The sequence below is a fragment of the Megalops cyprinoides genome, chromosome 1 (genome assembly GCF_013368585.1).
Source record: "Megalops cyprinoides isolate fMegCyp1 chromosome 1, fMegCyp1.pri, whole genome shotgun sequence".
Taxonomy (NCBI): domain Eukaryota; kingdom Metazoa; phylum Chordata; class Actinopteri; order Elopiformes; family Megalopidae; genus Megalops; species Megalops cyprinoides.
Genome location: NC_050583.1, coordinates 54,065,817 through 54,079,678, shown reverse-complemented (window position 1 = coordinate 54,079,678; position 13,862 = coordinate 54,065,817). Strand labels below are relative to the sequence as shown.

Here is a 13,862-nt window from a genome sequence, read left to right as displayed (position 1 = left end):
ATAATTCACAGAATAATTGACACCACTGCGTAAATAGAGTAAATGATTATGCTCGAGAAATAGCGCAGATTGTCTGTAGTTTGTGCGAAAAGCTACAGCATGAGGTTCTTCAACATATATAGAGGTGGACATCCCAGCTTCAGAAAGCAAAAGTCCTGCCATGTATTTGTTCTAGCCATTCACTAAACAAGGTGATTTCACTAATTAGCTCCTCTACCTGGCCTTAGAGTTGTGCTAATTAAATTCAGCTGGTGCAGTGCATGTGTGCAACAAATATGTGGCAGGACTTTTATTTCCTGAAGCCGGGGTGTCCACCTCTGTATATATATATATATATATATATATATATATAAATACATAAAATACATATGCTCTCCTCCAGACAATGTACTCTGCTTTCCAGAGCCCATCCTCACCACCAGAGGCAAAGATACCATCTAACGCTCCCTTTGTGCTCAGCCTCTCCCTTTTGTGAGGCATTTCTCTGACTTTTTATGCTATCAGTTCTCATTTCTACAACTATTATACAACAACAATCCCTTTCAAACAGGAGCTGCTCTGTCCAACTTCTCAGGCAACAGCACCACAGCTGAGACTTGCAAAACTTGCATTATTCTGGGTCAGGGTTCTTATCGGAAACAGATAACTTCATTATGCTTGATTGAGCCAAGATTCCCAGCACTTGGAGCTTAATTACCCAAATTCACAGCAAAAACACAATGGAGGGGGGTTTTGTGCAGAAAACCATCAGTGGATTTGAGTAAGACTAAACCCTGTATTTATATTGCATGCAGGTTTGAGAGGTTAATGCGAAGTTATAAAACAACAGGAAGTGGCAATGTAGCATAGTGGCAAGGAGCAACACTTGTGATTGAAAGATTACTGGATCAATTCCTCGCTTGGGCACTGCTGCTGTATTCTTTGGCCAGGTACTTAACCCAGAATTGCTTTAGTAAACATCCAGCCATATAAAAAATTGTAAAATGTAAGTTGCTCTGGATAAGAGTGTCTGCTAAATGCCAGCAGGGTAATGTAACATATATCAGTGCTGGTAGAAGCAAAATGTGTTACATTAGTTAATATGTAACTATGTCAAACTGCATGCAGATATGTATGACTTATTTAAGCACAAAGGTCTTATGCTTCTACAATTATGAATTACAGTAACCTTTTAAACAAGACCCTTTATATCTTTTTAGTTAGGTTTTTACCTACCAAAAGGTGGAATAATTAGGCAATCACAACCATTTTTTTTCTTTTTAAGCTGCATGACATCAAAGGCAAAGAGATATGGTTATTTGCTGACAGTGTTACTGCGCGTGGAGAAAAGAAACAGCAAAGGTGGTTTTGGGAAATCAAAGAAACTCATTCCTCCAAGAGAAGAAAGCAGCACACAGTTAAGTGAACTATACTTTAAGATAGCAGGATTGTGGTTAAGATCAAGGTCTACACTCTAATTATTTTCATTTTTTAAAATATGACCGCTGTCAGAATTTCTGATCACACAAAAAACACCAGCAGATCATGGAGGTACTGTGAGTTGTTTCCTCTTACATATGAAATATATCATTTAAAATTCAATAAAAACAGCATGGTACAGGATTGTTTAGCCTCTCAATTAATATCAGAATTTTGTTTATGCTGTCATAAAAAACCATAAACATGCAATAAATATGCAATAAAAAACTAATATGTTTCCGCTTGTAACCTGTAGGTTAGTTTAGTTAAACATATAGCAGCTGGCATATCATAGGTAATACACTGCCAAATTTACATAATATTATTTAGAAATTATTTTGAAAGCATACATTTCATAAGCTCAGATGTGTGGTTTTGAATGAGTGGTTTAAGATTAGATTTTTACAGGTTAATAGTTAAGCCATTGCCTGTCCATGGTGAAAAAAAAAAAAAAAACAATTACACAAATTCAAGCTCAAAATCACAAATTCAGCTGCAAGTATCTAAAGTGTTAAAACTTTGAAGTTTTGCCCTGAGACATATGAGGCCAAATGCCAATATATGTTTTATTAATAAAGCCATTTGCCTTCCTTTAAATATGTTAATATGTATTAGTATTTTTTCTACTTAATTTCGTGAATTTTCACGGTCCTTTTTAAGCAGGTACAATTGCTTGAAGGGTAACTTTCATCAGGAAGTTCTCCAGGGAAGAAAATGATCAGGGCTTCCTCTCTGTGATATGCTTGTGTTGAGTAACCCTTGGAAAAATCCTGGGTTCATCTCTCTTGCTGTGCTCCAGTGGGATCCTAGGCTGCATTCTGAAGAAGCTGCTGTCCACCGTGCTAACCGGGATTGACAATGCACACACACACACTAAAACACATCACCTGCCTCATCAGTGCTTATAATGTCACAATATTGGCAGCAGATAATCGGAGCAATTGACCATGGAAAGGTCAGTTTGAACTGTTGCTTTGTCCGGTAGAAACTGCTTAAAAGGAAGAGAATTTTGGTTGCTCACCCTCTTGACATCTTTTCCAAAGGTCTCACTGTAGCTGGTTCCCAGGATCTCGAACTGGACGTGCGAATTGGAGCCGTTGTCGCGGAAGTCCATGGTTCCCGTGAGCCCGGTGATGCGACCCTGCGGAAACCAGCAGCGCTTTGTTTTCACTGACACACAACCGTATTGCCCTCCCTCTTCAAAACAGACATTTGAGAGGTCAGATCGCCTTGTGGCAGTTTCAGAATGGGGGCATTAAGCTAGTCCCTTGCTCAGTTTGAGGTGAAATAATATCCTCCAAAAAAACAGATTAATAAATCAAATCCACGCGGACCCGAAATGAGCGGCTCAGCGGTGCGGACGGGTGGCCGGAGCGGAGTCTCTCAAACAACTGTCAATTGTGTGTCCTGCGGGACAGATTATACCCTTTTCCGCCACAGTCTGTGGATCATGGAACTTTAAAAGAGCATGAAATTGAACAGCACACGCTGATGTGTCCTGCTGCTACTCACAGATCCAGAGACATCAATTTCCTGCAACGAGAAAATTGGCTTTGGGGACTGGAAAAAGTTCGGCTGAGAAAAAAAAATAATAATAAAAAATGAAAAAAAAAAAAAAAAAACCCACAAGAGCCACTGACTGAGCTTCCACAAAAAGCCACAGTCCTCATGATCCCTACCTGCACAGGTGTCCAGGGGACATATGATTGCAGCGATACTACTGACAGCAGGGGGAAACTCAGGCCTTTCCAAAAAGGAAACCTATTTGAATTTCAAACAGCTCTACTTCTTTGATTCAGCTGGAAGCCTTCTTTGAAGCTTCCTGTCTATTGTGGACTGATTTTTTATGTAGCTGGTATTTATACTGTCTGTGCAAATATATAATACATATATATGATACATCTGAAATCATCTGATTGCCAGAAAATGGGTGTGACAATAAAAGTCTGATTTGAAGGGAGTAACATCGGAACATTGCAGTGGCCGGCACAGAGCCCCGACTAGACGCAACATAGAGCATCTCTAGGATGAACTGTAATGCAGAATTAGGGCAAGGCCAATGCAGCCCTCTTTGGTATTGGAGCTTTCTAATGCTTTAAAGAGGATATGCTTACATTTCCAAGCTCTTCTAATATGTATATGAATACTTAATACTTCCATTTACATTGCACACACAAACACACAAACACACACACACACACATACACTGATGAGCCAAAACATTATGACCACCTGTTGGTCCTCCGTGTGCCACCAAAACGGAGGCATGGACTCTACAAGACCCCTGAAGGTGTCCTGTGGTATCTGGCACCAAAACATTAGCAGCAGATCCTTCAAGTCCTGTAAGTTGCAAGGTGGAACTGCTGTGGATCTGACTTGTCGGTCCAGCACATCCCACAGATGCTCAATCGGATTGAGATCTGGTGAATTTGGAGGCCAGGGCAACACCTTGAACACTTCATCATGTTCCTCAAACCATTCCCAAACAATGTGTGCAGTGTGGCAGGGCGCATTATCCTGCTAAAAGAGGCCACTGCCATCAGGGAATACCATTGCCATGAAGGGGTGTACCTGGTCTGACACAATGTTTAGGTAGGTGGCACATGACAAATTGACGTCCACACGATAGGCCGGACACAGGGTTTCCCAGCAGAATATTGCTCAGAGCATCACACTCCCTCCACCGGCTTGTCATCTTCCCACAGGGCATCTTGGTGCCATCAGTTCCCTAGGTAAATGGCGCACACATACACGGCCATCCACGCGATGTAAAAGAAAATGGGACTCATCGGACCAGGCGACCTTCTTTCACTGCTCCAAGGTCCAGTTCCAACGCTCGCATGCCCATTGTAGGCACTTTCGACGGTGGACAGGGGTCAACACGGGCACTCTGACCGTTCTGCAGCTACACAGCCCTATACGCAGCAGGGTGCGATGCACTGTGTGTTGTGACACATTCCTCCCGTAACCTTCATTAAAATTTTCTGTGACTTGTGCCACAGTAGACCTTCTGTCGGTTTGGACCAGACAGGATAGCCTTCGTTGCCCTCGCGCATCGATGAGCCTTGGGCGCCCAACACCCTGTCGCTGGTTTGTGGTTTGTCTCTCCTTGGACCACTGTTGGTAGGTACTCACCACTGCTGACCGGGAGCATCCCACAAGCCTTCCCATTTCAGAGATGCTCTGACCCAGTTGTCTGGTCATAACAATTTGGCCCTTGTCAAAGTCGCTCAGGTCTTTACTCCTGCCCATTTCTCCTGCATCCAACACGTTGACTACAAGAACGGATTGTTCGCTTACCATCTAATCTACCCAGACCTTGACATGTGCCCTTGTTTGAAGATGATCAACGTTATTTGGTTCACCTGTGAGTGATCATAATGATTTGGCTCATCAGTGTATGTAAATGGAACTACAACGCTTTCATATAAATATTACAGTAGCGTACAATATACATAACAGAGGATAAATATGCAGTTGTATATATACTGCACATATATCCTCAGATCATCAAGTAAACATCAATAGTTTCCATACCAAATAGTTTGTGTTTGTTAGCAAAGATAATAATTTTTTCCAACATGTCTCACCTTCTGGATGGTCTCCAGCATAGACCAGCCCCCGTTCCAGGGCTTGGTAGACTTCCTTATGCAGTTCAGACTGGCCATGCTATGCCACTTCCTGTCCTCCAATTTCCTGTAGAAGGCGTTGGCCAGCATCAGCACACTGTCATACAGGTACAAGTTGGACACCTGAACAAAGTCAGAACACAGACATCAGTAAGAAGGTAAGAACGGTCAACAGATTAAAAACTGGAATGAAAAGAAAAAAAAAACATTAAAATCAGACCAAACATTTGATGAAAGTTACCTAGTATGCAACACAATTTTCTGCTATAAAGGAAACCAAAATCAGAGAAGAAAATGACTGTGTACCTAAGAGGTTTTAATGTGAGTTGAATTTGGCAGGGGGAGAGTTGATAGAGCAGATGGGGAGAAGAGGAAAACACAGCGGCAATTACTCAACTCTTATAAGGAATATTTGTGGTCTTGCAGGCTGTATTTGACGCATTTCCTTAATGACATTGGGAAGCAGCTAATTTAAACACTTTTCTGACAAAGTGAAAACTTATTCAGGGCAATGAAAAAGAGGCTGGTAGTCTGATGCCATGGAACAGTGTGCGTATAAAAATCACATCTGATTTAGATGAAAAAAGGAAGTCTGTACTTATGTAAGACAAGATGAATTGAAGACAAACTACTGGGACTGTCCAAGGGATGTGGACAGACTGTGTGTATGTGAATCATAAGATACAGTCAAACCCTCAGTTTCTAATTCTGGATATTGCATGCAGTAGAGTAATAATAACTTTTATATGAGTGAGATAATCACAGATATTAAGCCAGCTGGTCTCAATGCACTTAACCCTGCCAACCGAATTTGCACTTGCTAATTGCCTTATGAAAAGTAAGTTAAACAAAGGACTGCAGAATAGAACACATTTGATTAATGACGATATCTTCATATTATCGTTTGCATGCTACATCACATCATCTCTTGTCCCCAATGACATAAGTCTGCTCGTATATCCTGTGAAGTAATATTTATGTTTTGTATTTTTGTTTTTCCCTTTTTACACCAAATTTGGAATTGCCCATTGCACAAGACTGTCTCTTAACACACAAAATATGCTGGCAGTGGAGCCCTGAAGGATGGCAAATGCAAACCCCCGATATGCTCACACACAGCCAACTGTTATTGTTTATCCAAGTCCCAGAGTATGCCACAGTAAGGCAGTCACTGATTGGACAATTGGCATATCCTCACTGACATCACTGAAATAAAGAACTTCACAAGCATCTCACAAGCCATTGGAGGGATTCGCAATGAAGAGAGAACCCTGCCAAGTCACCCACCCCCATTCCCAGCTGAACAAGGCCACTGTGGGCTCTCAGTCGTTGTTGGCTGATGACATAGCTGGGCTCAAACCCAGGTCGTAGGGCTCAGCCTGCACTCAGAACAAGTGCTTTATCTAACTGATCCACTTGGGAGCCCTTCTGAAAAGCAATATTAAAAGAAGCGTTTGCTAGTTTGCCCTAGATATCCGAATAGCTTTTACATGCTACAGAGCTGTACCTTTTGTTCACTTGAAAAATCTATGAAAAGGTAAAATAAATCTGCTCCTATCATTATTGCCTTTGCCTCACTGTCCTTTCATGATTTTTTAGACATAATTCCATCTTTTAAAATAGTCAGGCTGGCTTCGGGCCTCAGACACCATATGCTGAGGGAGAGCGGATTAGCGGAGCATCCTTTGTTGCTGTGTACAGTATTCTGTTTGTTAGTGCCTTCACGTTCTCTCTAATGAGGCGGGCAATGCACGTGCAGCCACAAATGGCTCGAGATGCGTTTCATTATGCGAGGTAAATTGTCAGGGCGCGTCGGGTCCGGCGTACTGACAGACAGGAAATATAACGGATGCAGTCTTAATGCATTTTAGCGATGACATGAAAACGGGGGGGGGGGGGGGGGGGGCCTCCCTCCTAGGGGTGGAGTGCTGGAGGAGTGTGCCCTGTCCCGCTCCAGTGACGCCGACCTCCTGCGAGCCACACGTGTGTCCGGCGAGAGGATACAGCCACAGCTGGGGAGAGCAGCGGGGGCAGGGAGGGGAAAGAGGGCACCGGAGGCCTAGCGAGAGGCTTCTGCCCCCTCTTGAATTCCGATGCTCTGCACAGCGCTCCTCGTGAACACAGATGTGATGTCTGCTGAGTAATATGCAATGCACAGGCTCACTGTTTTACATCACAGAGCTGAGAGCCGTAGGGGTGAAAGCAGTTAGTGTTATAATACCACCTCCTCCCCTGTGTCAAAGGGGGGGGGGTGTGAACAGAACTGTTGCCTCAAAACTCAGGAGTCATGAGTTTCCTCTTGTTAACAACATCAACCTCCAATGAAGGCTTGAATCCACCATCTACCTAAGGTCTCCTGTTATGTTTTGTCAATATTCTCCTGAATCCGCAATCCTGCATTCACAAGGAGCTAAGTACCTTGAGAGTCCAGAAAAATCAGATGGTGAAGACTTTAGCCTGAGCCAGTGGCATGATTTCCCTCTATTTGAATAAAACATAAAATTTTAATCTAGACTCTGAATTAATCTTTTTAGTTTCTTGTAAAACCACGTGGTTTCAGAGTTAATTATCACATTTTTTATTTTGAAATAATTAATAATCAATAATCATTGTCACTAATTGAATATTTTAATCACTTAAAATGTTTTTATGTTTTCAAAAACAATTTTGTTTTTACATCTGTGAACATCAAGTAAATGCGATTGTCATAATATTTGTCACTTTTATCATGAAACAAATGCTTTCCATTTTTCTATTATGGATTCTCTGCTGTGAATTTGGGTAATATTGTTCCAAAAAGGATGGTAGGAAGTTTGAAGTGTATACTTGATAGTTTGAAGTTTAAAGTATGCACTTGATATAGTACTTTATGGTACTTCCAGATTATACACACTTAATAAAGCATTAATAACTACAGTGTACAACATTTAAAGAACTATTGTGATAAATATCAATACATACGTTATTAAAGTCATCACAGTGGTGTATTCTCTCGTCACTGATATTATTTCCCACACATGTCCACACTGTACATTCTATATTCATGCCTGTTTGTCACCAAAGTGCACCAGGATAATAAGCTTGTGCAAAATGCAGGCTCATTTTCCATCGGCTTACATCAATAAAAAAGGTGTCACTTTCAGAAACAACCTCTTTTGCGCCGTTGACTTCAGAAACAGGAAAAAAAAAATGACGACATGCAACTCAATTGTCAATCTGCGGTTCATTTCCACGTCAAGGTTATGTTGAAACAAAAAATGAATTTACAAGCAACTGACAAGTTTGCACCCCCCCCCTGCAATCCATTGGTTTTGCTTGCCACAAAGGTGATTTAACATCAAAGAGCATTTAACCCTCTTTTGCATGAATTATTGGGGGTGAGACCCCAGAGGGATTTTTTGGGAAGCTGTGCCATCTGTTCGTGATGCAAAGGAAGGGTTCAGGTTTGGTTCAAGGAGCCTTCCGCGCAAGATGATGTAGGCTTTCTGCTTACATCACCGCATGAGGTCACCGAGTGTCGTCATATGAGATCTACAGCTTGAGAGGCCAGAAACTTATGCTGACCTGTTTCTGGTAAATGCTGGTTGGATGACACCACACAGAACATGTATTTTGAGCATGCGTCAGCTGACAACGTTTGTTTCTTTATTCTAACAACATGTAACGTTACGTGAAACATAACCTTACAGAAAAAAAGATCAAGCATGCTAACGAACTACGAATGAAGGCATTTTTATGCACGGTGTGCACAGTATACACCTATTTTAAGCTTTGTTGCTTTATCGCTTTGTTACTTTGGATAAAAGTGGAATGATCGCACAGTAATGCCTGTAACTTTCTCATCTATGAAAAGGAGGACTTAGAACATGTGGGAGTATGCTGATTGATGTGAGACATTGTCTCGGCTATGTGTAATATAATGAAAGAACCTTCTGTCTCTGCAAACATAAGCACAGACTTCTAAAACTGTCATCGCCAGCTTTCACCTACATGTACAGCTCCAAAAACAGCCACATGCTCATAATATCTGAGATAATCATTACTTGGTAAAATACCAGGTGTTTCTAAACATGATATACAAAAACCCCATATGTTCTTGTTCTGATTTTTTATGTACTTTTATGTTAATCATCAGAAACAACTTTTAAAGTGAACTGGCCTTTGGAACTGACAACAATGAGTGGCATATATTCAAAGGAGCTGAAATGCATTTTGGGTAGAAATTTTAAATTTGAGTAAAAAGTTTAAGTGTTTTTTTAATTTCTTGTACTGTATTTAGGTTTAAATTTGATACACTATTTACGTTCAGTTTAGTGTAAAAGGAAGTAGGAATAGAATAAAAATGAAGAGTCCTTTAAATTTGTTGGGTTTGAAATAAAGACAGCGCACACTGCAGTTACACTGAACTCAGGATGAGTGCTTGTAATGGCCCGGCCCGACAGCTGACCAAACCGCACCACTGACCTCCAGGGATTGCAGGTAGCCCTCCTGGGGGTCGCAGAGCAGGGAGGAGATCCGGTGGTTGTTCCTCATGCAGCGAACATTGCTGTCCTTCCACAAGGGGAAGATCTGGCGAATGACCGTCATCCGCCCCAGGGCACTGTGCACCAGCTCCAGAATCTCTGTGTCGCTGATCTCCTGTGGGGATGCCACACAAACAGGTGGACACGTGTCACTGCCGGTTGATGCAGCCGTTGATGGTGTGGAACTCTACAATGACTGCAATGAAAATAGTGGCTTTTTTGAGGTGGGGTGAGGTAAGGGAGTGCACAGTAATTATATTGAATGGAATAATTCAATATAATTATATTGAACAGAGCACAGGCAATAATTACATGAATGTGTTGGGTTGTGTGTGTGTGTGTGTGTGTGCGCTTGTGCATGTTTGTGTGTGAACCAGAGGAGTGTGTCAGTGCAGGAGACCTGGAGGATATTTGATCAATAGAGATTTCAGTCTGGCCAGACCAGAGAGTCTCTGCAGACTGGCCAGATCAATGGTCCTCAGTGGACACCAAGGGTCAGACAATATAGCTCTGGCTCCTCTCCCTGGTCCAGTAGGGAGCTGAAAAACCTTAAAATCCAAACTTTGAAAAACTTGACTTTCCCTTATTTTAAGGGACACTTGTACTCCTTTTCCATTGTAGAATGGGACCAAGCCACCTCCCTTAGTTCAGTGTCTGTTGAGATAATGTTTGCAGGATCAGCCTGTTAGCATCAGCAGCGCTGGCCTCCTCAGCTGCAGGCAACCAATGGCCGATGTCGGCAACTAGCAACTAGCTAGTTTGCCGCTTCTGTCTTTGCCAATGACAGATAACACGGAAGAAGGGGTGGTGCATGCTGCCTTCACTAATCACAGTGAAAAAGTCAAGGTAGATAACTGTAATATGGAGTCCAGTAATTTCAGCCCTGGACTGCAGACAAAGTCCTGGGGATGTCTTGATCCCAGCAGACGCCAGTGTTCAGTGTAACATCATGTACTGCAGCTCTGATCGAAGATAATGTAACAGAAATGCAATCATGCTGTACCAGAACAGACTGATCTGGCTCCAGCTTTCTTTAGTCTGGAACAAGCTCCACACTGATAAAGGGGCATTAATGTACTCCAGGAAGTCCATTGCCCCTTCGAGATTGTACTTATGAATGCTGATCTCCACTATAATTGGTGGCACACAGAGCAAAGCAGGATGTTTTTTTTTTTTTTTTACCATTTTAGTAAGTGAGGATATATGACTGCCTTTGCTATTGACTCCTCAGACAATAATATTATATTACATTAATTATAATCAGTAGGTGATTTGTTCATTTTTAACAGGGGGGATGGCAGATGCACACGCAGCACTCTCTCTGCTACTAACTAGGGGATGGAGAGGGGGGGTGGCAGTGTAACAAGGGGGATGCATTTTGGTCATTTTGCTAATAAGGGGGATAGCATCCCCCCCTCAAATCGCCTACTGATTATAACTCAATTTAACAATTAATTTAATTAACAGTATCCCATTCCCATAGCAACAGCATCTTCCAAAACCATTTGACTGGAAGATGTGTCACTAGTTAGACACTGATGCTATAACGGTGCTAAATTAAGAGCTTAACTCTTAAAGGCAAACTTTATTTCTTCTGCTGAGATTCAGTACTTTTTCTGTAAAGAGGAAAATACAGGACAAGAAAATATCTTTTATGAGATGCTAAACATATTCACTATATTTAGCACATACATCTATCAGTGGTTTATGACAGCTCCAATAAAAAGTACAGGTGAATATTTAACTTAAAGAGCAAAATTGTGTATATTATCCTGCACACTTCTGAGTAGGGACTTAAAATATCAAACAACATTATAAGCAAATATATAGAATATTGCGATTTAATGTACTTTAATTTATGATCCTCTCCTAGATTGATGCATTTTTGAAATTGCTTCTAGAACACCATCCTTCATCTGATTCTGCCCACGTCAGCATTAATGAGCTGATCTGATACATGGATCCTTCATTTTGCTAGTGTGTGGTCCTTTGTGCGTCTGTGTGTGTGTGTGTGTGTGTGTGCGCGCACACGTGTGCATGAGTTAAATATGTGTTTGCATAAAGGTCTTTGATCTTCCTCTTAAGCCAGGAAAGCTAGTTAGTTGTACCTGCCCATGTTCTGCAATACAATAGAGCAGTCAAAACCCAAAAATGGTAATCTTTTGGCTCTTTGACTGGTAGCCATAATCATATTCTTTCCTCTGACATCAGCCAACATGGGATGACAATGAGTTCCTATTCACTTAGCATCTATCCTCTTAGCCTTACATCTTTTCAGACATTTAGTTTGCTCTCTGGCCTCCTTCTAGTTGGTCTCTGGGAATGCGCCTGAATTGGCCACGTCGCCACGGCGCCCCATGTCTGACACTTCCTGCCAGTGTCAGTGGAAGGACAGCTGACAGCATGGCATTAACAGAAGGTAATGCCTTGCCAATGGCAATGAGAACCGAGTCACCCAGTCTGGAGCTGTTGAGACGCTTCAGCTCTGCTTTGCTACAGAATCTCAGACACGGTGCCTAAACGAGAGGAGATGCCTCTAACAGCGCTTCACTTCTTTTGTCTTAACTGCAGGAAGATCTCTCAGAGATCACAGTCAGTCCTCATCAGCGGACGGCTTTAGCCCCAACTCCACAACACTATCCTGAACTTTTCCTGCACACTTCCACTGACTGAATTCTTTGCATATTTCACTGGCAAACATGCTGTAAATAAATTAAACCAACTAATCTGGTAAATAGATCATTTATCCTCAAGTTGTTAGTGAGAGACATTTTAAGTAAGACTGATCATTCATTGGGGGGGGGGGGGGGGGGGGGCATTAGTCTAGCAACAGAACCAATTCATTTTCCTGAAGCCACAGAGTTTGTTTGTGTGCTTTTTTTTTTTCTTCTTTAGGGACCAACAGCATGATCACAAAGCAAGTAGCGTATGACCTGCAGTATTAGATGTGTCGAGGTGAACATTCATTTCCCATTAAAAACCCCTGAAAGCCTAAGAGATTAATCCCCCCAGTGAAGCGGCGAGCAGGAGATCCGTGTTCGCGCTAAAAGCCCTGACAGTGCTCACAGTGTTCCGCCAGGGCGCCCGTATCGCCCTCGATTTTACACTCCAGTGTGTCCATCATCTATGAGGGGGAGAGGCACTGGGGCAGCAGAACACTTCCATCTGGACAGGGAGGAGCGCGAACACATCCAATGTGGACTAGAATGAGATGGACAGCTGACCGATATGGAACAGCATGAGTGAGTGGGTAGAGGAAAATGGACTTGTAGCCAGAAGATCATGGGTTCTAATCCCGTGTGACGCAGTACTGATGGACCCTTCAGCAACGTATTTAGCTTCAACTGCTTTAGAAAATATTAAGTCAAGGCCACTTTTTTATAAAACAATGACCCATATTATTCACCCTGGATGAAGACAAACGAACAGCAAGTATACAGTATAATTTAGCTATAATAAATTGTATATACATCATGCTCTGTGCAACCACATTGCTTTCACATTCACAGGCTTGAATCTGCACAGACAAAGAGTCACTGGCCTTGGGTGATTACTTTACAGAACTACACAAAATTATAATACACAGAAAGTTAAACCTTGCCCAAGGGCACAACAGAGGCATACCAGGAAACTGAACCAGAAACCTTTGGTTGCAAGCTGTACTTAAACCACACTGCTGACCCCCACATCCCCACTAGTTAGTACATCATGGGAAAACTATGCTTTGTTATTTGTCTGAAGGTTTGTGATTTAAATTTGCCATGCCTTTGGAAGTGTGCAGGGGAATTGGAGATCACTTTCAGTTGGTTATGTCTCAGATAAAAATTCCCCCATTATTGTGATATTAATGTGCCATTTATGTTAGGCCATTGAAACTATTTTGAGGAGATTTTAGGAAACATATCTCCACATCATTTGGATGCCAGTGACAACAATAATTGTTGTATGAGAATTACATTAATACAGTGAAATGTCTTCTATAGGTACCATCACCAAGATTCACCCTTTATGTTCACCATTTTATCTCAGCATTCTTTCAGTTGTAACCCATGGCATTACAAGCAGGCTATTTAAAGAATACATCATGACCAGTTTTTTAATCTGGCAGCATATTTTTAAAAAAATACATTCTACATTCTCTTTGATTGATGTTTGCCTGCATAAATGGCCTAGACATCAGAAAAAAATATTCACACATATGAAAGCTAAGCTAAAGTTCTTTTGAAGTCCACAATCATCCTATAAACAATCC

At 41.8% G+C, this 13,862-nt stretch overlaps 1 protein-coding gene across 1 annotated transcript in view; it reads right to left on the bottom strand.

Moving 5' to 3' along the window:
* The window catches only part of LOC118783711 (glutamate receptor ionotropic, delta-1-like), a 161,392-nt gene that overhangs the window by 47,656 nt on the left and 99,874 nt on the right, over positions 1-13,862 (bottom strand). The window contains exons 4-6 of the mRNA XM_036537666.1: positions 9,552-9,725; positions 5,049-5,210; positions 2,480-2,599 (exon numbers count right to left, since the gene is read on the bottom strand). Coding sequence (XP_036393559.1) covers positions 2,480-2,599; positions 5,049-5,210; positions 9,552-9,725 — 456 coding nt within the window. The remainder of the gene's footprint in view (positions 1-2,479; positions 2,600-5,048; positions 5,211-9,551; positions 9,726-13,862) is intronic.